General features: G+C 41.8%; 1 protein-coding gene across 2 annotated transcripts; it reads left to right on the top strand.

Moving 5' to 3' along the window:
* Positions 1-111: 111 nt before the first annotated feature.
* HSPA4L (heat shock protein family A (Hsp70) member 4 like) lies at positions 112-24,238 on the top strand. Of its 2 annotated transcripts, XM_038135062.1 has the most exons (20): positions 112-422; positions 3,786-3,843; positions 4,457-4,597; positions 5,546-5,668; positions 7,010-7,109; positions 7,968-8,101; positions 8,717-8,961; positions 9,047-9,123; positions 10,276-10,427; positions 10,919-11,025; positions 11,388-11,521; positions 12,735-12,937; positions 13,814-13,861; positions 15,006-15,107; positions 15,902-16,039; positions 16,381-16,506; positions 17,124-17,231; positions 18,028-18,147; positions 18,499-18,660; positions 19,097-24,238. In XM_038135062.1, exons 1-20 carry the CDS (start codon positions 316-318, stop codon positions 19,289-19,291), a joined length of 2,580 nt encoding a protein of 859 aa, XP_037990990.1. In that variant the 5' UTR covers positions 112-315; the 3' UTR covers positions 19,292-24,238. The 2 variants fall into 2 exon arrangements, with proteins under 2 accessions (XP_037990990.1, XP_037990991.1); XM_038135063.1 differs by lacking the exon at positions 13,814-13,861 and having other exon boundaries at positions 113-422.

The raw sequence follows: 24,238 nt of genomic DNA, 5'->3' as shown, positions 1-24,238 counted from the left end.
CCCCGGACCCTTTAAGGCGGCCGGGGCGGGCCGTGCGCAGCGCTGACGCTCAGTCGCTCTGGGCGGCGCCGCTCCCGCCCCGCTCCCGCCCCGCTCGCCCGCATCCCTCCCGTTCCAGATCCTTCTGGAAGGGCAGCGCCGCCCGAGCGCTGCCGGAAAGAGCCGAGGCGGCGCCGGGGCCGGGCGGGCTTCCCGCCGGCCGCGCCTGCGCACGGCGGGCCCGCTGCCGGTTGGTGCCGGCGCTCCGCAGTGGGGGAGCGGCGGGCGCGGAGCCCCAGTGCCGGTCCCAGCGCCAGAGGAGCACCGGGCGCAGCCATGTCCGTGGTGGGCATCGACCTCGGCTTCCTCAACTGCTACATCGGCGTGGCGCGCAGCGGCGGCATCGAGACCATCGCCAACGAGTACAGCGACCGCTGCACCCCGTGAGTACCGGCGCGCCCGGGCCCCGCCCGCCGGGGGCTGCCCCGCGCGTCCCCCCGCGGGATCCCCTGCGCCGGCCGAGCCGGGAGGCGGCAGAGGGCCCCTTGCCGGGGCTGCGTGTGCCGGCAAGCAGCGGTGTGCGCGGTGTGCGTGCCGGCTCCCGGCGGTGCCGGCGTGCCCTTGAAATCCCGCGCTGTGCTGCGCGGGCTCGGGGCGGTGCGCTCCTCGCAAGGCTCCGCTCTCGGCTAGCCAGAGATACGCCGGGAGTGCGGGTGTTTGACCAGCTCCGGAACGGCTGCCAGGGCTGGGAGCGTTCCCATTAACAATTACACGAGTGGTGGCGAGACTGACGAGGAGGAGGAGGAGGAGGAGGTTGATTCAGCAGGGAAGCGGCGCGATGAGTTCTCTTTCTTTAAACCTGTTCGTGCTTGCAGCGCGTCTGCTGGCCCTGGAATACCGAGGTCTGGCGGGGAAGGCGGGGGGGGGGCACTGGGCAACGTCCGTGATGATGGGAGACGCAAGAGTAGGTGGAGATACTGCTCCTCTGTTTCTACGGGATACGTCTAGGATTTTGAGAGCTCCATCTGTGCATAATTTTGAAGGAGGATTCAGGAATTCGTGTAATACTCATAAAAATCGGGGGTTGGATGGTGCTTCTCTTTTCACAAAGGGGCTTGTAGCCAACAGAGAAAGCTGTTTCTGCTGTGCGAGACTGTAGTAAGTTCAGCTCTGCTGCCCTGGTCTCGGAGAAATGTAGGTTTGTTTTCTGAAAAGTTGATTTTTAAAAGTACAAAGAAGTTGACTGCCGAAGAGCATGCCGTCTGTTTTAGTGGGAGTGCTCTTGAAAATTCGTTTTACTATCTAGAAAAATATGCTTCTCCTGTTAACTCTCAGGAAGTAATTATCGTTCTGTACCAGATACGCAGTGAGAACTGAAATTCTCTGGCCTCTCAAATGCCAAGTGTCCCTTGAAATTGTTGCCCAGCGAATCCTCAGGCAGCTGCAGTTTCCTTCTCCCTTGTGATGAAGAGCGCTTCCAATTTTTAGCTATTTTTGGAGCGTGTTCTGTGCAGGTAGGCTTACCTGCATTTGATATTTTTCACACTAGTGTCTGATTAACTGTACTTTCAAGATACTTGCAAAGTGATTATGAAAGAGGTTCAAGATAGCAATTACAGCATCTGGAGTGCACGTACACTTAAACACAGTACCTATCACACTTTAAGTGGCATTTTCATTGACCTTTTCTGTTTCAAAATGTGGTAATGCAGGAGACCGTGAGGAACATTTTTTCTAGTGTTACTGGCTTGAGAGAAATCAAACAAAGGTAAATAGAAATGTAACAGGTTATTACTGTTATGTAAGTTTCTCATAGTACCTAGATCTTTACTTCAAGTGGGATTTGACTGATACAGACAGCTCTAATTCTTCAGTCATCAGAACTTTCCTTATTGCACATAGCAACACAGTAAATGAACTTATTTGAATGTGGATTTACTTAAATGAACTTATTCCTATGGAGGTGCTCACATCCTGCAGGTACCTGAGTTAGCTATTAATGAATTACATTCTCTAGTCCAGTGTCAGTACAACCATGTATTATCCTGGAAGCTTTAGCACAAGCACTTAAAAAAAAAGAAAAAAAGGGAAAAAGATCCTGCCAATTAGCCATACATTCAGTAGAACTTGGATATTTCCTGGCTTTTGGCCCTGTATCTCTTTGAAAACTGACACTTGACTTTCTCCTGATCTGGGAACTTCAGCAGGGCTGTTGAACACATTTCCAGTGCTTCTGGCACGTTGAACTCATGGCAAATGGCCCTTTCAGGTGCTATGCCTCACCACTGTGGTTTTGTTGGAAAACAAGACCGTTGCTGATAGCTCATAACTTACTTCACACCAGGTGTGATTAATGCCATCACATGCTGTAATTAAGATGATGTAATAAGGAATCTTGGAAACGACTGGATTTTTTGAAGCCAAGGAGGGCACATTTATTTTGTTGGCATCTCTGCTTCCCAGCAGCAAGAAGGAGAAACCGTCCATCCTCCTGTGCTGGAAATAACCCATGGCAGGAGCTGTGCTGGCTCTGAGCTGCTTCTGCATGGGGTAATGTGCAGGTTGTGCTGGCTGTGAGCAGAGGCAGATTCCTGCACTGAGAAGGTGTGGTGCAATAGCATTCGTTTGTAAATCATTTGCTTGCCGTGGAAATTGCTCGTTTATCTGACTTCCCCTAATTATCACAAAGCAAAATTGGGGAACTGTAGCGTTGTGACGTCAGAAATTGTAAAAGTTGTTTGTGAAAGCTGAACTGCCTGTTTGAAAATGTAGGGAAATGCCTCATGTGTTGGCAGCAGTTAAATCTGGAGAAGGTTTTGGATGTCACAGAGAGGAGGTTGCTAGAAAATACTGCCAAATTGCAATGCCCTCAGTGATGGAGGGGAAGCAGGAAGCAGCGTGCTGGAATCACCTTCATGCATGCATTAAACAATTAACATTTGAGCTGTGTGAAATCTGGGTTTCTCTGTTACTCCTGAATGGTCATGGCCAGCTCGGTTGCCTTTTGGGGCAGAGTTGTATTTCAGGTCTGTGATGCGAAGGTGCGGTGTTAGTAACTTCCAGAATAGAAAAGAACATTTCCAAAGGCACTGCTGAGAGACCAGATGGTGGCTGGGCTCTGAGGCAGCCTTTGTTGATCCGGGGGGGGGTGTTCTTGGAAGCCAGGAAGCTGCAGGGAGCTGTGGATTACACAGCTTCCCCAGCCCTGCGTGCCTGGGAGCTGTCCCCAGGTCTCTCCCTCGGTGCCTGTCGGCAGTAGGGACCTGGTAGTGCTCAGCTGTGGAAGCACTTCACAGCTCGTTCAGCTTTGTGGGTATTTTAATTGTTGTCTTAGGATTGTTGCTGAGGGCTCTTAGAGTGTGAATGTGGCCCTGTGCGACTCAAGGGTTGCTGAGTCAAGAGAGCCTGGCCGGTAAATTTCAGGGGTTTGAAGGAAATCTCACAGGCTTCTTAGGTTTTAACCTGTGATCCAAAAGTAACTATCAGTGCCTTTCTTTTGTGATACGATCTGTGGAACATTTCAGCTTTTATAGAATTCCTTACATGCAGTTAAAATGGCAACAGTTGCAGTTGCTTGCTGTTTCTAAGCTAAGAAATTTCAAAAGAACAAAAAAACCGAGAACAAAGAACGAAATAACTAGAATTCCACTTCAGGTTCTGGTGCTTCATGCAGTAATGTTTTAATTTAACACATCCATCTCCTGCTGTTTGAATTTTTGTGGGTGTTCTAAAGTACCGCAGAAATATTTTGTGTTTTCTTTTAAAGCTGATTTTTTTTCATTTCTTTTTTTTTTTTTTTTACTTAGAGCATGTATATCTTTAGGATCCAAGACCCGAGCCATCGGGAATGCAGCGAAGAGCCAGGTAAATGGATCAAAAACTTTTTTGACTGGTAAACAAGTTCATCTTGGAGAAGATTGTCCTGTAGTAGTTTATGTTGATAGTTTAAATATTGTGTTCACTGGATTTGTTTGTTTTGGTTCTTTCTTGGTTAAAAGCCTATCCTGAAAATGACTAGATTAAAACGCTGATGAGAGAATAGGTGTGGGGAGGCTTTACATCCAGATAGGATCTGAATTAGAGGAGAACTTGAAGGGAAATGTGTTAATTTGTTGAAGGTTCGTTTAAGGTTAATGTAGGTAATAACTTCATTACTTCCTGTAGGCAGCCACTGCAGCAGTATAGGATCTTAAATATTTCATGCTTTATCAGAAAGCTCCTCTGAAATAAAAAGTACAGTGAAACTGATGGCAGCAAGGTAATGGATATTACAGAGACAAGTACATATGAATTTTTCTAATTGGGGCCATAGATTAAAAAGTAGGTGATTTTTTCACTCTCCTCACACTTGGCTTCTCAGTGAATGTGTGGGGCTTGACACAGGTCAGTGTGTGCATTAAGCCCAACATGAAAAACTCCTTTCTGTACAGTCCTCTTTGTCAGGATGTCATGGGTAATGAAAATATCTTTGCCACAGATCGTCACAAATGTAAAAAATGCAGTACATGGCTTCAAAAAACTGCATGGAAGAGCATTTGAAGATCCTTACATCCAAGCTGAGAGGGCCAAACTTCCCTATGAACTTCAGAAGATGCCAAATGGCTCCGTAGGAGTAAAGGTGAGTGAGAGCTGTGCGTGGAATCTCTCTGATGGTAGAGATGAGCACTTTGGGCCCTTGTTGCTTAACTTCCTCTGTGGTCACCTGCATTTTCCTTTAGAAAACTGAATACATTCTTGTGTCTCTAAAGAAGTCTGTGCTTTCTCCAAGATGTCCATTGAGGCTTCTCATCAATCATACTAGCTTTCCACAGTCACATTAGCTTTTCACTTGGCCTTACCAGATTTATCTTCCAATCTGTATAATTACAGTGTGAGATTATTAGTTCCCATCAGACATGCAGAGGCCAAGTGTCAGGAAAACAACATAATGCTCTGAATATGAAATCTGAACAAGTTATCTTTAATTTGCTCTCAAACTAAATGGCAGGAGTGCTTGGGATTGCTGGAGAGATGATAGCTTGTTAGGAATTCAGGACACAGAACCTCCCATGGAGGCTGTGGATTCATCCACGTTTCCTGAGCAGGACAGGACTGTTGGAATTGCCTGGTTTACACCTTCCCTTCCTCCTGTGCTTGAGTGACTGTTGCAGGAAGCAAATGTTCCTTGGGCTTCCTCCAAAACTTTTATTTTTAGCCCCTGTTATAGCACAATGTGATCCTACTTATATTATGCTCTTTTTTTGCTGCCTTTTTTTTTTTAATTCAAAATACACAAGCAGCAGAAATACTGTATCATTGTGAATAGTCCCTTGAGATAACTGAGGTGTTAAACTTCCCACAAAAAATAAAAAGAAAAAAAAAACAAAACCCAAACTGAACTGTTGAAGGTTTGTTGTAGGGAGCACAGATCAATTGACAGGGAGTTACTTGTGTCTAGATCCTGGTGTTCAGTGGGTCTCAATGCTCAACATCATGAATTAATAATTAATAATAATTATTATGAAGTTGCACATCTTGAGAGCAAAGTTGGGATGATTGATCACAGAATCATAATTCTCTGTTCCAGGTGAGGTACCTGGATGAAGAGAGACTGTTTGCAGTGGAACAGATCACAGGAATGCTGCTGGCCAAGCTGAAGGAGACTTCGGAGAGTGCTTTGAAGAAACCAGTGGCTGACTGTGTGATTTCAGTAAGTTGTGTATATTTAGTGCAACCCATAGGCAGCTTAATGCAAGTTAGGACCATTTATACCATGGTAGGAGGTTCAAGTAGCAGATAGAAATCATATCCCCAAAAATGGGCCCTTGTGGCAGGTTTTCCCAAACGAGAATACTTCTTGAAGCATGTGTGAGGAGATGAAAAGGTTGTTAAATCAAGAGTGTATTTTCAGAAAGGACACAGTGCTTAAGCTGATGCAGTCTGTCTGTCTCCAAGGGCTACAGACAGTATTTCTGATTACTGTAGTTCTTGTTACAAATGGGAGCTGTCCTGGGTGTAAGTATATCCTCCTTGCTTCCAAAGAACCTTCCTAAATTCTTGCTAAATTTCTTTCTTGTTGCATGGGTGAACACTGTTGTAATGCAGTTGAGAGTTGCCTGCATTTAGGGATCTGAGGGTCATGCTGATAATGTGACACACCCAAGCCACTTGGCTTTGTTTGAAAAAATCGTTTTATTTTTTTGGATACAAAGTCCTGTGTCTGCTTTTCACGTGGTCCTTGTTTACTGGCCCTGGTGGGAAGTTTGGGCATGAAGGATTGCAGTTATCCCTTCTCTGTCAGGCAGAGCCATGGGAACTGGAAAGCTGTGTACTTCAGCTGTTAAAAACCTGCTTTGATCTTTTTCCTTGCTTCCTTAAGCTGGGAGAATACCTCCCACACACTCGGGGATCCTTGGCAATGCCCCACAGTGGTATCCAACAAAACACAACAAAATGGAGCTCTACTGAAGAGTCTGCTGAAAAGGTGCCAGCTGATTGCAGCCAGATCCTAAATGGGCTCTGATGGTGCTGTGGCTATTTTTGGTGGCACTGAACCTTGTAGCACACTGTAAGCTGGCACTGTGGTGGCAGTGATAGCTGAGAAAGGGATACGGGTTCAAGCTGGATTCCAGCATCGCTGCAGTGCTTCTGCCAGTGACTTACTGTGGGGCTGTGTGTGAATATTTCTTGGGTTGGCTTTGTCCTGCACAAGTGTTTCCAGAAACTGGTGATGATTTTAAGATGAAAGACTCATTCAGACAATCTAAGAAAACATTTTCAGGTTGCTTTTTTTTTGCATGTTAAAATCTGCTATATTTAAAACAACCTGGACGCAACTTCATTTTTGTCATATTTTGGATTATTAATTAAAGTATGCACTAAAATGAATTAGCTAGCTGTTTTATTCAGACAGCCTTATTAATTTGAGGTTAGCTTGTAACAGTTTCTTGTGGTAATGACATTTATAGGATAGCTTGATGGGCAAGTCTGATTACTCTAAATTAAAAAATCCATATCCTATAATATCCAATGTCATTATTTTTGGAAACAGGTCCCCAGTTTCTTCACTGATGCTGAAAGAAGGTCTGTAATGGCAGCTGCACAGATTGCAGGATTAAATTGTCTGAAGCTGATGAATGAAACTACAGCAGGTAAAGGGCTGGGACTTCTTTGTGTCCTTTGAGGCTGTTGAATGTGAGGGTGATGACAACCTACTGTTACACAATTGGGAGAGCTTGGGAGAGAGCTGTCCAGGCTAGTACTGCCCATTCCAGTTTGGCAACTGGAAACACAGCAGTGGGGTGGTGTGCAGCACTCGGGAGGCACCATGAGAGCTGAGGTTTGCTAACCTGAGCACAGTCACACTTGGGAATGGCTTTGGAAATAAACCTGTGGGATCTGTGCTTAAAGTTGTGGCAGTGCTTTCTGCTGAAGCAATGGCACAACTGTTTCTATAAACTAATTTACTCCCCTTTTCTGGTGTTGGTGAATTCAAAGGTAGAGCATAGAAATACGTAACACTTCATGGGTACTAAAATTGAAGCTGCTTAAATCAGTAATTTTTACTTTTCTTGATTCTCTTTGCTTTTAGAAAGTCTGAAAAAGCTTTCCAAATGAGTGCTGGTTGTGAAAGCTTAGATTTGTGTAAATGAATCTTCCAAAACATTTCCTTTATCTCTTGGGCATGCTTGAATTTTTCAAAGCTAAGGCATTTCAAGGGAGAGGTGTAGGCATGAGTCTTAATCAGTGCAGTTTCACAAATTGCAGTGCTAATTTGGCTACAAGCAGAATTGAAACACGGGGAGTTTTTATTAGTGCTAAACCTTCACTTGACATCTTTCTCTCTTGTCAATGAAAAATGTGTTTTCAACATGATTTTGAGTTTTTAATAAGAGTTATGAAGGTCTTTAGAAAGGGTAAACATGGCCAGTGTCTGTCTCTTGGTTGTGCTTTAATGCATGGTCTGCAGCTGTGTGTGCCCTTACCTTCCACGGGTTGATGTTTTCCAGTTGCATTAGCCTATGGAATATACAAGCAAGATCTGCCAGCCTTGGAAGAGAAGCCAAGAAATGTGGTCTTTGTAGATATGGGGCATTCTGCATATCAGGTTTCCATCTGTGCTTTTAACAAGGGAAAACTGAAGGTAATCTTTTAAGTTGTACATTAAAAGCCTGAAGTATTTAAGACCCAAAATGCTGCTCTGTGGAAAGATTAGTTTTTTAAAAAATAATTGTCTATAGAAAATATTTTTTAAATGTGGACTACAAAACCTTTCTGTTACGTTTTGGCTATTTCATCACGTCAGTTTCTGTAAAATGCAGAAGTGTAGGTGTGTTTTGGAAAGTGCTTGGTGATTAAGGACACTGCACAGTTTTTGTGTCACATCCCTGAAATATTTGCATATTCAGGAAGCTTCTTAAGTGTTGTAGTTGTGCAACTGACTCACTTATGGGAGACTCTTGAACTGTCTTGAGTTGCTCCAAGATGTTGGGGTTTTTTTCTGTGCCATCCCTGACAGTTCAAAGTCTAAATCCAGTGGGATGTGAAGCAAAGCTGAACAGTCTTTGCCTCCTGGTTTGGAGACTTTTTTGTCTGTGACCTACTAAAGGCTGAGTGCTTTTGTGGGCCTTTCTCTGGTAGCCAAATGCCATCTGAAACTGTGTGGAAGGCAATGATGGCACTTTCTGCTGCGCTGAGTAAATGACACAGCACAAACCTTGTCCAGTAACTTCTGATCTCGTTCTTTGACTTCTGCCAGGTCTTGGCCACTACCTTTGACCCTTTCGTAGGTGGCAGGAATTTTGATGAGGCTTTGGTAGATTACTTCTCTGAAGAATTTAGGACAAAATACAAACTGAATGTAAAAGAGAATCCCCGAGCCCTGCTGCGATTGTATCAGGAATGTGAGAAGCTCAAAAAGCTGATGAGCGCGAACGCATCTGACCTTCCCCTCAACATCGAGTGCTTCATGAACGACCTGGATGTCTCCAGTAAGATGAACAGGTACTGGATGTTGTTCCCACTGAGGGGCAGGGGGTTGTGGTCTCTGAGCAGCCTGGTAACACCAAGCACTCTCCCTGCCCTGCAGAGCTCAGTTCGAGCAGCTGTGTGCTGCCCTTCTGGCCAGAGTGGAGCCTCCTCTAAGAGCAGCCATGGATCAAGCCAGTAAGTAGAAGTTACTTGAGGTGCTGCTAGTAATCCAGTCATTCCTGATCTCTTTAATGATTATCTTTTTAATGTATTTTTGTATTTATTAGAATTGCAAAGCTAAATACTGAAAAGTTAAATGTAAGTTCCATTCATATGCTTGCCATGAATGCATGATCCCATTCCCGCCTCATTTAGTGCACATGCTGCTCTGCAACCTTGGTTATTGACCCTCATTCACCCTGTGTCATGGAAAAGGTTGGCACTCTGAATTTATTAAAAAAACCACCAAACGACCAAACCAAAATGATTATGGTAAAACATACTCTTCTTAGCTGCAACCTTCTGGCCAGCCTGTTCCATGGTTGTACTTACATGCCCTCACTGACCTAGTAATTTGGCAGTATATTCTTAAATTGAATTACCTGAAGCATGTGCCAATAACAAAAGTAATTATTTTTTTTTTTGCCTAATGTCGTGTAAAGGAGAGAAGTAGACTTTTAACAGGAAAGGTTTTACCCCCAGTTCCAGCACCTTCAACTAAAAGGGAAGAATTCTGCTGATCTTGTGACTTGGCTCGATAGCAAATACAGGAATTAAAAACCTGAGTAACTACTGAGCAGAGCTGTTCAAGGACTGACAGTTGTTTGAGATGACTATTATATACATATCCTGATTCCAGAATCAAAAAGTTAACCTTCAAGCACAGTGTGCTGTTTTTTAGATATATTGGCCTGAAAGGTTTTCTTTTCTCTTTTGGCAAGCAAAATTCAGCCAAACATAAAATGAGATCTATTTGGGTTTCATTTTGTTGGATTTTTGGGGAGAGGTGAGATACTGTCCAGTAGTGCAGAAGACCCAATTTCACCTTTCTGAGTTCATGCAGAGCAGAAAGGGGATGCACATGGACAACACACTTTAAAGAACAGCTGTTCTCATTGATGCTTGGCTTCTGCATTTCCCAGGTTTGTGCAACTAGACAACTTCATAGCCTACAGGAGGGACAAAGAGTTTTCAAGATCTTTTCAGCATTGAAATACATTCAGTGCTTGTCACAGTGTTTAGATAATAAGAGAACTTTCATCTTTTTTTTCTCTTCTTTTTTTTTTGTCCAAAGATAGCTTTCTGATACTTTGATGATAATTTAAGGGCATGCACTCTCTTTTCTAGAGCTTCAGCGTGAAGATATCTACAGTATAGAAATAGTAGGTGGGGCTACTAGAATTCCAGCAGTGAAGGAACAGATCTCTAACTTTTTCTGTAAAGAGATAAGCACCACGCTAAATGCTGATGAAGCTGTTGCAAGAGGCTGTGCCTTGCAGGTATAGTTCCTGAAATAAAACTTTAGTATTGCTTCTTTAACAAAATGTACTAATGAAATACAGCTAACCACAAGCAAAAGGTACTGCAGCTGAGACAAGGTGCAGTCTTACTTGTTCTTGCACTAATTGGTGACAGTGACCATATTAGAAATTATTCTTTCACATTCAATAATTTGCTGTGTCATGTTAGAAGGATGGGCTAGTTAAAAAGACCTGTTAAAATTGAGAACCCAAATTCTGCTGTTTCCCTTCTGTGTTGTCACTTGGAACCTTTGCTGGGTATTGTTACTGAAAATCACTGAGGAAATAACATCTATTACTTTAGTTAAGTCTTTCAGTTCAATTAACTCTGGGAAGTTTCTGTTTAAAAAAAAAGTCTGTGATAAGCAGGACCTCCATATGATCTGTATGATAAGTATTAATTCTTGTACTTGCTATTTATTTGACTGCATGGATATAATAAATTTTTGGTCTCTTTTTTTCTTTCCTAGTGTGCAATTCTTTCTCCAGCTTTTAAAGTGCGTGAGTTTTCCATCACAGATGTTGTTCCTTACTCTGTCACATTGAGATGGAAATCATCTTACGAAGAAGGAACAGGGTAAGTTGTACAGTGCCTACGAAACAGTGTGTGTTTGGATAGAAAGAAAATGTTGAAATTCTAATTTTCTTTTTTAGCATTTTACCTTTTGGGTTCCAGTTACTACTTAACAATTGGAAATACAGTTAATTGAAATGTTGGAGTGAAGTTGCCTAATCTTTAATAAATGTGACATAAAATGCAGAGTCCATCTTTGAGACCTAGAGGCCTTCAGCCTGGTCCAACTCTTGTTAAAAACTGACTTAAACTAAATCACTCAGTTGCTTGGTCAGCAGGGCTTCTGATTGCTAACATACCTTGACTTTGATTATCCATGAAGTTATGCTTAGAGGTTTAATGTTACCTAATGTTTATTGCTGTAGGGAGTGTGAAGTCTTCAGTAAGAACCACGCTGCTCCATTCTCAAAAGTAATTACTTTCCACAAGAAAGAGCCTTTTGACTTGGAAGCTTATTATACCCATCCACATGAAGTGCCTTATCCTGATTCCAGAATAGGTAAGGACATGGGAATAAAACCCCCATCCCTAACCTTTTGATACAGGAAGAAGTGGTTGTCCTTTCTTGTAAGATATGTTACTTACATATTTTCCAGCTTACAGAAAAGCTTAGGTTCTTTAGAAAGGCTCAGCACAGGCTTCTTGATTTAAGTGTAGTGAGCAGATCATATTGACATCTCTGTTTGACATGCCTAAAAATAATTCTGCATTCGTCCTTCCATCTACTTGTACAGTTTCTGAATGCTTCAAAAGAAGTAGGCACAGAGAGTTTAGTGCTCTATTGTCTGGTTCTTTTAGTCTCTATAAAATTGATTGGAACTTATGTGCCTGCCAGCCTGTATTTTTCAAAGAAATTGAATCAAAGGAGCTGTTGCCTGTCTGGACAGACAACTTGTCTCATGCTATCTGTCATGTCTCTTTCTGTTAATCTGAGAATATAAAATACAGGTGTTTCCTCCATTTAAGCATCTGTAGTAGAGTCTAAAGAATTAGATGGCATAAATAAGTTTCTTGTTAGCTAATGCTACTTTTTTGCAGTTATTAGTACACTCCTTAAGGTCTTTAATTCACTGTTTATTCACTGATTCATGAATCAGGTACAAATTTTCTGCTGTCTGTTTGGCTGTCTATGCAAGAAGTCTGTGGTCCTGAGGAAGTCTTTACCTATACACATGATCTACACTCTAAATTTTCAGCAAGTTGCAAAAATAAAGTATCAACCCCACTGCTTTCAGAAACCTTGCTAAGCACTATTCGTTTTCCAGAAAGTGTAGTGCAGCCACGTTATCAAATCCAAGCAGAATATTTTATCTCTGTTAACGTTTTATTTTTCAGTGTGAAGTTTGAGTTACGTGGACAAAAGAAACCATTTGAGATGAAATCAGAGTAGTTTCTCTAGTGTGGTGGTTACAGAAGGCAACAGAGAAGTAGAACACCTAGTAAAGTACTGTCTTTTTTTTATGAAATACAGATAAAGCAAAACCATCTTACTAATTATCACTGAACTGATAATAATTGGGGAGCCAGCTTTTAGTTTATCTACCTGCAGCTTACATTGTAGGATTGTCAGCTAAGTAGAAAGTTTCCAAATAGTTTCAGCTGAACTTGCTGTATAAATTAACACCCTTAAAGGAATGTGTTTGGGGTTTTTTTCCCCCCCTCTTTTTCTGCGAGTTGAGACAAAAGTTAAAGCCACCTCTGTTGTTCCCAAGGGCGTTTCACTATTCAGAACGTGGCTCCCCAGCACGACGGCGACAATTCCAAGGTGAAGGTGAAAGTGCGCGTCAACATCCACGGGCTCTTCAGCGTGGCCAGCGCGTCCATCATCGAGAAGCAGAGCGTCGAGGGGGAGCACAACGACACCCCCATGGACACCGAGTCAGCAAGTAAGAACCAAGGCAGAGATGAGGAGCTGGTATGTAAAGCTTGTAAACGTCTTCGCTGTCATTGTGGCAACAGAGCCCATAATTGCAGGGTAAATGGCTGTGCTTGGCTTCTGACAGTTACTGCTTCTCCACCCTTCAATGACTTCTTTGGTTACGTAACACTTTCTTCATGTTTATTGCTTAAGTGTGGCAATAAGAACAAAGAGTGGAAAAAGGGATTCTAAAAAAATAATAGTTTTTTCATTGTTTTTATCATCTCTCTACTAGGCTTAGTGTTATCTAGTGTTGCTAGCAAAAGGCAGAGTATCTCATGAGATCTGTTGACAAATAAATTCTAAAGGTTTTTCCTACAAAGTATGAGTAAAAACTATATAGTATTTCTTTATACATGGAAAACTGCACTGCCTCCTGAAAGTAGGTCCCAGTGAGGTGCAACTGTGCTCCCTTGCAGTGCAGAGTTCAGGCCTGGGTGCCAGGGCACACTTTGGAGCTGGAAACAGCAACATCAGCACTGGCCCGGACAGCCTTTCTCCTAGGATTTGGCCTTAGCTTCTCCCACCTTACTTGGATATTCTACAGGAATTAGCAAATGGTTACACAACTAGCATTTCATAATTGGTATAAGCAACTTCTTAAAACGCTGTGCTGCTTTCCAGGAATGTGGGCATATTTGAAATGCTGAGCAGGGTGCAGTTCCTTGTGGCCAAGTGCTCCATACATGATGTTCGTAATCACGTGAGCCAAGGTTGGAAGTGCTGGAGCTGGCATTTAGTGTAAGAGGCTTGTGGAGCTTACTGGGTGTGTGCTGAATTCGGGATGAGAATAGCTGCTTCCATGCTCAGGCCTTCCATTTGTAGCACTTCATTAACCTAACACATCTTCTGTTTTACGGTGGTGCTTGTCAGCAATTACCTTTCAGTATTGAGGATGATCCCCTCGACTCTGAGGAGGAGGTTTGTCTCGTCTGTGTGTCCTGTTATCCCCTCTCTAGCTATTTCCTGTAGGCAAAGCAGTTCCTCTCAGTTGTTGGCTTTTCTGTGTGAACAGTAAGAACAGCAAGTGAGGATTTAGATATTACTTTTTTCCTACTCTCAGGTGACAAAACTTTAAATTTGGTCACAGTGGCCATCTTGTTTTCCACTTTAAACTGCAACATGGACACCTGTGCTAGAGTTTGAAATCCTTAGACAACTTTTTTTATTATTTTGCAGTAAATCATTCTATATGCATCTGTAGTTTGTGAATCCAGAAATATTAATTCCTTGTAATGGAGGCAATCTTGGACCTTTCAGACCTTAGCTACAGCTTGTTGGTTATTAATGCTCTGGATCTCTGAGAACTAGAATCATGCTGAAAACATCAGGCTTACCCATTACTGTGCCATTAAAAGTGTTTTTGAGTGATGACATGGATCTGTATTACTTAAACCAACTAGTTAAACTGGTTATTACTTAAACCACAGTAGTGATCTGCACTAGTAATTTACCAATCAGATTGTTAAATTTAGAATAAGGCATAAGTGATAAAACTTACTGAAAAATTTAAGTGAGGCTCTATATTTTGGGTGGCAAGGAGGGAAGATAGTTGCTCATGTACTCCAAGAGGCTTCCACTACAGAAGCTAATTTCTGTTGATTTCACCGCCTTGTGAGGCAGATGCAGGTAATAATTGCAGTGAGTAAATGACTTCTGCTTTGGGCTGCAAGCTTTAACGTTTAAGTCAAGAATGACAAGAGGTCAAAGTTCTGGCTGTTCCATAGAGAATCCGTTGTTGTTTCCTGTGTTGGTGGTGTGTTGCTAGAATGTTCTTTGATTTCATTTTATATGTATTTGTTTCTAATTTAAAGTGAGTATTCGCAGGGCTTAGTGTAATTATGTAATGGGGACAGACAGCAACATCAAGCAGCAGAGTAGAGTTTTCACTTAATTTGAAAGATATAAATACAAGTAGTACATCAAAATGCCTGTTTAAACGTGGTGAAGCATAATTTTTTAAGATTGATTGTGAAGTTCATATGTTGTCTGGGATTTACTGTAATCAATATCAGTCCTCAATCTTACAGCAAACCTTTGCATTCAGTTATGTAACTCTCTGCAGGATAAAATGCAGGTTGATCAAGAAGAAGGTGTGCAGAAAAGTCAAGCTGAACAACAGAACCAGGCAGATGAGGAAACTGAAAATGCTGGAACTGAAACAAAGGTTTGTGTTCAGTATTGATAGGACATTTTTAGCCCAGTATTCTCACACTTCACTGATTTTGCTAGTTGGAAAACATGAGACTGTGTTTAGAGGACAGCTGTATTGAAATGGATAAGTAAGGAATCCTACCATAGGACTTCAATTTTCAGCATAGCATGACTGTCGTAATACGACACGAAAAGACGACACGGACACTGCTGCTCTCCAGGTGAACAAAAGAGAGAGTCCTTTATTTTCTGACTCCAACATTTATAGTTTTCCAAAAATGACAGTGGATTGGAGGGTGACAGTGCCACCTCTCCAATGACACTGGACAGACCAAGAGTCCATCAATTCTCTCCTCCTCCATGAAAGAATGCAAAACATAAGTTGTTTACAGAACTGTGTGTGAGAAAGTTCGTTACAAGAATGCAAACATCAGAAGGCTTAGCAAAGTCTTAGAAAATCAGGGTGACACATGACTAAGACTTTGAAGTAGGTTTCTAATGTTTAACCTGGTTTTATAATGAAGATGAAATTTAGGGAGATTAGGAAACATTGTGAAGAGCAATATGCAGTGCTTTAAGCTTTTGAACAAGTTTACTTAACAGTTCTTTAAAGAAATTAATTTCACCTGTTTGGTTCCAAACTAAGGTAATAGGGAGTTTGAATACAGAGAAATAATTAGGTGCTTAATTTAGATAAGATTAATTTGTAGCTGTCTTAACTAGTTTCATTTGTCTCTCTTTTTTGAGCATAAATATTGTAATACTTCGATTCCTGGAGGTTTCTTAGTAGTGTCACTCTTTTCATAGGCTGCTTCTGGAGAAAAGCAAGATCACCCCTCCCAGCCAAAGGCTAAAACAAAAGTTAAGAGTATTGACCTCCCTATACAAGCAAGCCTCTGTAGGCAGCTGGGACAAGATCTGATCAATTCCTATATAGAAAATGAGGTAAGCTGCATAAAGAGGTGACTACTCAAATTAATGTCTCTTAATGTAAATAAGTCTGTAAAAATATTTGCAATCATTGACTTAGCTAATTTAGAATTCTTCAAGAAGTTGCCCATAATTGCAGCAGGTTTTGGTTGTGGTTTGGGTTTTTGGTGAAATGACTCAATTTCTCTGGACTTAGCCCATTCTGGTAGTGATGACTTACACAGAGGTGGACATGTTTATCAGTAATTGTGAATTACCAGGCCTCTGCTGGCTTCTCTGGTACAGTTTGAAGAGTAGTCACTAAGCTTAACACTTAAAAATGCTTTCAGTTTTCAGTGTGCTTTTCTCCACCCTAGGGGAAGATGATGATGCAAGACAAGCTTGAGAAGGAACGAAACGATGCTAAGAATGCCGTTGAAGAATATGTGTATGAATTCAGAGACAAGCTCTGTGGAGCCTTTGAGAAATTCATCACTGAAGAAGTAAGACCTGCTTATACATTTCAACTATTGGGAAAAGTTCCTTGGTGTTTATAAATTTTATAATTTATAAGCCTGTGGAGGCTGCAGGGGTTTCTTGGACTAATTTTGGAATAGGAGATGGCTTGACTTTCCGGCAGTGAAGCTCAGGTTAATGCTTACACCTGGCGTTTGACTTGCAGAGTTCTTTTCTGCCTGAGAAGCTCCTCAGTGGCAAGGAAGGGTCGGGGATGCAGGCAGAAAGTAAAAACCCTATGGTCAGCACCGGAAAGTAGGACGGATCACCACGAGCCTCTGAATGGCATGAGTGGGTAGGAGTAAAAAGGAAATGAGCAGATAATATGGAACACTCTTCAGAGGCGCATGGACTGTCTTGAATAGCCTCAGGACTGATTTTATAATTCTGGTAAACTTCACCTGCAAATCACATGAGTAGGGTTGTCCTGCCTCTCTCATCACTGCTTTGAAGTCTGTTAATTACTGTTTTCCTTCACTATCACTTGGAATGTTTTAAGCTGATGAAGCAGCCCTTTTTTGAGTAGGGTGGGTTTGTGCCAGGGAGAGAAGTCTCATTCGATATGTTCCTTTCTGACTTGGAGTGTCCATAATTTGCTTTGTAGGACTCAAACAAGCTGACCTTGATGTTGGAGGACACAGAAAACTGGCTTTATGAAGATGGAGAGGACCAGCCAAAACAAGTATACATGGATAAGCTTCAGGAATTAAAGGTAAGGTTTTAAGTTGTTTTCTAGAAAACTCACTCATATTTAGAACTAGAAGTACAGTTTAATGTGAGTTGTGTTCCTAATTTGAAGATGGTTGAAATGAAGCAGATTGTCATGAATGATAAGAGATTTAATTGCTCTGGGAATTTTCTGTCAGACTTCTTATAGTCTGGAAGAGGCTTTTGAGTAGTTTGACTGCACTCCTGGGTAATGAGAATTACGTTCCAGAGTATATATTCTGTTTTCCCTGTTCTCAATGATCTTCTGTAGCTGTATAGTAAGACCAGTTTTTGGGTCTAATATCCAACAATAAAGGCTCTGGAGTGCTTTAGCAGTAGCTTCCAGTGTTTCATTTGATTATTGATGACAAACACCCCCTAAATGCCTCAGACTTTAAGGATCTAATGGGGAAAATATGAGTTCTGATGAATAATTACCAACTTCGTTGCAAGTTGATGTATGTGTCTAGCCCTTGGGTTCCAGCTGTTTACTCTCCAGTCACATTTCCTCAAGGAGAGGAATAACTAATGGAAACAGCAGTGTAGATCCAGGCATCTGCTTGGATATACCAGTATTCAAGAGAAGGAAAAAGCAAACAGTGGATAGAATTAGAAGTTTTCAGATTAACTACTTGAAAATTAAAGCATCTGTTGGACTAAAGCAATATGCAAAGACTTGGCTCTTTGAAGGGGTGAGAAAAGGAGTTAAAGGCAGCCTTCCTTCCCATGCTGCATTGTATTCTCAGAGCAGCCTAAAGGAAATACGTGTTTTATAAAGATCTTTGTGCTTATGATTCCAGAAATTTGGACAGCCTATCCAGGAAAGATGCATGGAACATGAAGAGAGACCAAAAGTTCTAAATGAACTGGGGAAGAAGATTCAGCTCCTTATGAAAGCAGTAGAAGCCTACAAAAATAAGGTGAAGCCAAATGCTTTAGCTGTTCAATGATTGTAGGTGTTTTGAGTTTGGCTCTAGAGTCTTTTGTGTTCAAACAAATCCTGTAAAGTTATCTCTTACACTGCTTCAGAAGGGCTGTTGTACTTCTGCTCCTGAGAGCTTAGAACTTGTTCAGCATTGCTAGCAGAAAGAGCTCCCTCATGAGAAGATAAATCATAGATTTATGTGATTTTATGGTGGCTGGTACCACCTGAAGTGGATCTCTGAACTTACAGCTGTTACCCATGTTTCTGTAGCTTCAAAGATTAACTTAATTGGGTGAGCAGCATATTTTAATTGGTGATACAAATACCTCTCTCTCTTCCTCCTTAGGATGAAAAATATGACCACCTAGATCCTGCTGAGATGGAGAAAGCTGAAAAATACATTAATGAGGCTATGAATTGGTTGAACAGCAAAATGAATGCCCAGAACAAACTCAGTCTAACTCAGGATCCAGTTGTCAAAGTGGCAGAAATACTAGCAAAATCTAAGGTAAAAAAAAAACAATTGTACTTGTTGCATTCTAATCAGTTTTTCCTGAACCAGATTTTAGCCTAGATCTGGGTGAGAATTATACATCTGCAGAGATTTTAAAGCTATTAAAAGATCTATACAGAGGGGGCAGCAGTTACAGCACTCTCCAGTGCTGGCTCTTGATTTACTCTCTGCACAAGCCTTTTTAAAATACCCTGAGTTACAGCACCAGGTTTCTGCAGAATGAATTGTCATACAGGTTTGTAACAAATCAGAATCTCCTCAGGTAGTGAAAGGCATTTTTTGAAGTTTCTAGACTTGACAGAATAGCAAAGTCTGGTCCTTGACAATGACATTCCAGGCCATTAGGGGCCGTACAAATTAGAGGCATTGTAGTTGAGTGCAGTTGCTGTGCCACCAAATGACCTTGCTGTCTCACTTGTGTCACAACTAGGAATTGGATAGCTTCTGTAATCCCATTCTGTCCAAGCCCAAGCCGAAGATAGAACCTCCCAGTGACGGGCAGGCCAAAGCTAACGGGGAGCACAACGGGCCAGTGAACGGACAGAGCGCTGCTGAAACAAAGCCCGAACCAGCCAAGGACAACCCTCAGCAGACCAAACCCCCCGGAGAAATGGAAGTGGACTAAACCTTGCATTTCTTTTACTTCATTAAAATAGTGCAAGTAACCACAGGGTCCATTCTTTTTGTCTGGTACACACCTCAGATGTTCAGTTATTCTTAGCCAAACTTCTGTCATTTGTTGCTGAGTAGTTTTGAAAGTGTTTTATATTAAGTACACCTCTGATGTTCATTTCCACTGATGCTGCTTATGTGGAGCTTTAGCCAAATGTAGATTGTATAAGTCAGTTGAAGCTTTCCCAATATATTTTATATCAGACATACAGAATTGATATATAAATGGCAACAATCTACCTTATTTAAAGCTTTTCTTGTGGATAAACCTCAGCTCCTTTATTCAGGAAAGGATACTGTATTGCACTACTGATGCTCAAGTGTAGATCTAATCGCATCTTTATTTTGGAAAAATATTGGAATCGAAGTGGCAAAAACCTGTCACTTGAAGCACTGACCTTTTCTAGTTATTGTACTGTTATAATTTAAATATTAAAATAGAGGTTAGTTGGCATACCAGTCCATCTCGTTGATGTACCATGAGAATTGTACGGTCTTTTTCATAGGAACTGAATAATCCGAGCTTAAGCGTTTTTTTGGGTTCCCATACCACTACCAGTCTTTATTGCAGACTGCTCCAGCACCGTGGCTCTGCTGTGTGCTGGAATCCCTGGTCTCTGCACATTGCTGTACATACCCTGCTGTGATTAGGACAGGGTGATGCTGGTGAGAACAGGATGAAAGGGGAGAACATTCAAGGCCTGCTGCATAGCTTTCCCTTGAAAATGTCTTATTGCACATGGGACTATTAACACGCCTCTTGTTTTGAATTCAGTTTGCATCTGATTGTATCTCATCCTGGGGAGGAGAAACAACAGAAACAGTGCTGTGCAAACTGGGTATCACCACCCTGATTTTGAGGTGGTTTAAATGCTGTTTGGTGCAAACTTGAAAGAAGTGCTGAGAGCTTATTTAAGCCTTGATGCTCAGCGTGCAAATTTTTTGGTCAAGGACCAAAACAAAAGAGCTTAAAAACTGGATATTATTATCCCAAAGGTGGAATCTACCTGATGAACTTGCATCACTTACAACTTAGCTTTGGTCATTTAGCTCTCTAATGAAAGTGTCTACAATGTATTACACAGTAGAATCACTGTTTTCTTTGATACGTCTTAAACGTTGTCAAGATCCAGTGTATGTCCCAAATATATTCCAAATGCTTCTGTCAGCCACTGAGGTGCTGCAGCACTTGCTGAAGCCAGTCACTATTGACTTCAAAACTCTTCTGTTACCAGAGTGGCAATGGGCTAGTCTAACTATGAAAAGTAGTTTCTTTACCTGGCATAAGAAACTAAACTAAGTTGCAGTGTAATGCTTCAGTGACTTGAACTCTGTCCCAGAAACAAATTCAGATGTTAACCAGGCACTCCTACAGCAGTTCTCCCATAGGAGGTGTTGCTGTTGTAAACAAGTGAAGAACCCCAATCTTGTTTCTGGCTTTGGCAGCCATTTTATCTTCAGCCGTGCCCTTCATCTTCTACCATTGTTCATGCTATGAAAAGTAACTCATGACCCCTGTGAGAGCTGAATTCAGCTCTCCCATATCTTCACAGAAAGAGGAAGCAACATTCATGATTGTACATAAATCTGTCTGCCAGACTAGTTCAAGTGCTGGAATTGTATCGTCGTGACTGACATCAAGTGACTGAGATGCATGTACTTTGCTCTCTTCCTCTTCCATGCAATCAGTGTGGATGATCTGGCACTGTAAGTTTACATGTTTAATGTCCTTGAACAAAAACTGAGTGACTTTGAGGAGAGCTGTTCTGCAGCTCTTCTGCAACCTCAGTCTTGAGTTCTGCCACGGTAGTCACACCTCTGGTGCTGAGGGGTGACTGTACTGCAGCATCAGCTGTCCTTTCAGTCAGCCTGGGCTGGCTTTGGTCTTGTAGGCTTTAACACCATTTATATCCTAATGGCTTTTGCCACAGCAGTGTAATGAGCAGCCTTCTCAAGTTCTGGCTTCCTGAAATCTAGCTACACAGTAATTTGTCTGGGTAGACTTCTTGGTACCTGTGGTAGAAGAGCACAAAACTGCAGAAATCTCCAGTGTCAGCTCTCCAGTAGCTAAAGGGTCATGTGCAAGAACAGTGTCCTCTGCTTATGGCCATCAGATGCTTAATACCACATTACAGATGTTCGATGAAGTGCTTAGGATAAAGGCTAGAATAATTCTGCACGCTTAAAAGCAGATACGGTTCAGACAAACAGTTGTAGTCAAGTTTTCTTACTAGGATAGGAGGTTTTTCTGCTGTGCATCTGGTCTGTCTCTAGATCCCTGCTGAAGAGGAATGCTGCCCACAGAAGCTGGCTCTGAGGTCCATGTCAGGAATCCCATTTGGGATGGCAGAGTTGATCTTTCCACAGTGAGGTTCACATTAATATATGACTTGCTCATATGTAATCTGTTTTGTGTTACAAAGAGGAGATTTTACTAGGACATATTTAAGTACTTACACACAAGGCACAATTTGAGGTTTTGTGTGTCAGACTCAACAAGCAAGGTCCCTCTGCCTTCCCTGACAGCACCAGAGTGAGTGTCTTTGCAACATAATGTTTTGGTAAGGAACCAGCAGCAGTCTGCTGCTCTGCATCTTCTATATTATAACAGCAGGTATTTGTTGATAATATCTTACTTGAAACTTTCTGCTGAGGGCAAGATACATTTCTAATAGTTGAAAATGTTCCCTCAATGTCCCACAGAAAGAAAAAAAGGAAGCAACACTATCTTTGTAAAGGCAGTAGAGTTTGTTTAAAAAACAAAAGTTTTATCAGGTTCTGAAGTGTCATGTAAAGATCTAATTACAAACCAGCATAGATACATTGGTTCATTTTACCAGTAAGAGCTTCCTTCTTTCCTTTAAGGAGGACTCATTCTCTCCCGTGTGGAGCATTAATGGATTTGCTCAAGAAAGGACTTAAAAAATTAATTTTCTTCACTAAACTAAGTTTAGTCTAGAACTGATTCATGAGTTCCTTTCCACTTTATTTTTATTATGGTACGTTAGGCCCCAAGGAGTTTCTTTGAACTTCAGATGTAACGTAAACAGATTTGTAACACTCAGGTTAGGGTTCTTTCTTCTTTCTTGAAGCTGCTGCTTCATGACAAAATACCCCTTGATTTTGAGTGAAGGATTTGATTTTGTATGTCTGAATTTGCGCGAAGACTCCTCTCCCTTGCTGGCTTCTGGCAGTGTCCTTGCACTGCTTAAATACTGCCTTTGGGGCATGCTGGCAGAGCAGTGAGCAGCTGGTCTCGACTGCTCGGAAGCAGTTGGGAAACACCCAACCTGTCTTCCACAAACTGTATTCCCGGGGGGAAGAACGAGGGGGAAGGTGCCCTGTCCCTGGCACAGCAGCACAGGAGGGGCAGTGCAGTGTCTGCAGTGAAGCTCCAGCGTTCTGGATACTTTGTGGTGTGAGGGATGGAGGTTTTGCGTCTTCCACTTAAAGTGGAAGCTGTTAAGGTAAAGCATCCAATTTGTGTGTTGATGAGATTTCTTTGTATCTTCAACATTTGAAATTCCTTAATATTTTGCAACATCTCTGTGAACTCCAGTCTCCTACAGATTGCTAATAACAGTTCTCAAATACTCCATATTTAAGTGAGGGTTTTCCTGTAAGGATTGTGTAAATGTAATTTCAGGAAACAAGCAAGGAGCTGGCAGAAGGGTTTTCTTCCCAATTATTTTTTGACACCAGTGTGAAAAATTAACAGCCTTAACAAAACTTGGAATCTACACTTGTCAGAGCTCTGGTTTCCCATGCCTGTCAGTTAACCAATGCTAGCATCCAAAACACAAAGCCGTGTTGCAAACAATGCATTTGCTGGTTCAAAGCACCTGCCCAGCTGCTGTAGGAAAAGAAGCTAATTTCAATTCCCATAGATCAGTGCCATCATGAAGCTCATTCCTCAACATAGGACTTCTCATTGCTGTGTAATCACACTGTAATTCTTCCACACTTCTGGGAGCCCTTCTCAAGTGAAGCTCAGATGCCCAAACTTGAGTTGTGGGCTGGTATAAGGTCTGCCTGCTCTAAGGATGCTTATATTAATTGCCACTAGCTGTGAGTTTACTAACTAGATGGAGGAATATTTTGTTGCCTCTTACATTTCTGCTACTCTTAGGTTTTCTCATCTTTCAGGCACCAGGAGACAGAAACTCGCAGAAGACGTGGTAAAAAACACGTTGCTTAACAAAAGGCGTTAATGCCTCATAATTTCAGCTCCCAAGATAGCAGCTGGAGTATAAACACAAGCTCTTAGTAGCGACAGAATGTGTGGTGGCTGACTCCTACCTGAATTCTTCATTTTCTGCAGTTGAAATTTGAAGACTTCAACCACTTACTACACATGTAAATAACAGTGAAAACAACTAAATGTGACTGTTGGCGCTGCAGAATACTAAACCAGGAATGTGCTTGATGTGACTTACTTGATGCAGCTGCTAAACTTTGGTTTCCTTCTTTCCTGGTCAGAAGGAAATGCATCAAACAATGAAAACCAGAAATCATTGCAATGAAATCCATCAAGAATAATTTTAAACAAAAAATGCAATTAAGAGCTATACCCACCAGCCATCTCTACCAAGTGTTGAAATAGTTTAATTAAGTTGATCAAAAAGGGGATAGGCCCTGAATGTTGCAGTAGTTGGAAAAGTTTCTTTCCATAGTCGATAATCATAGCTCCAGGGGATAAGGGGGGAGGAGATGGGAGCATCAGAATTTAAAGCAGTGTTTTAAGTATGGAAAATGTTTACCATGTATGTAAATGGGATCCTTGGTAGTGACAGATCATGTGCAAATTGACAAGACTTGGATTTATTTTTGAATGGCAATAGAGGTTGTCAAGGTTGTGTATAATTATAATAAATATATAAACCGCTACTTGAACCAGAAA

The sequence above is a fragment of the Motacilla alba genome, chromosome 4 (assembly GCF_015832195.1).
Source record: "Motacilla alba alba isolate MOTALB_02 chromosome 4, Motacilla_alba_V1.0_pri, whole genome shotgun sequence".
Lineage (NCBI taxonomy): Eukaryota > Metazoa > Chordata > Aves > Passeriformes > Motacillidae > Motacilla > Motacilla alba.
Note: the sequence above shows the minus strand (reverse complement) of the source record. Positions and strands in the feature narration are given on the sequence as shown.

Bases quoted from the DNA above. Each gene is read 5' to 3' on its own strand.
- HSPA4L (XM_038135062.1), top strand. From the start codon at position 316: ATGTCCGTGGTGGGCATCGACCTCGGCTTCCTCAACTGCTACATCGGC. The intron at 13,862-15,005 runs GTTTGTCTCGTC...AACTCTCTGCAG, and splicing joins CCCTCGACTCTGAGGAGGAG to GATAAAATGCAGGTTGATCA. The intron at 15,108-15,901 runs GTTTGTGTTCAG...CTCTTTTCATAG, and splicing joins ATGCTGGAACTGAAACAAAG to GCTGCTTCTGGAGAAAAGCA.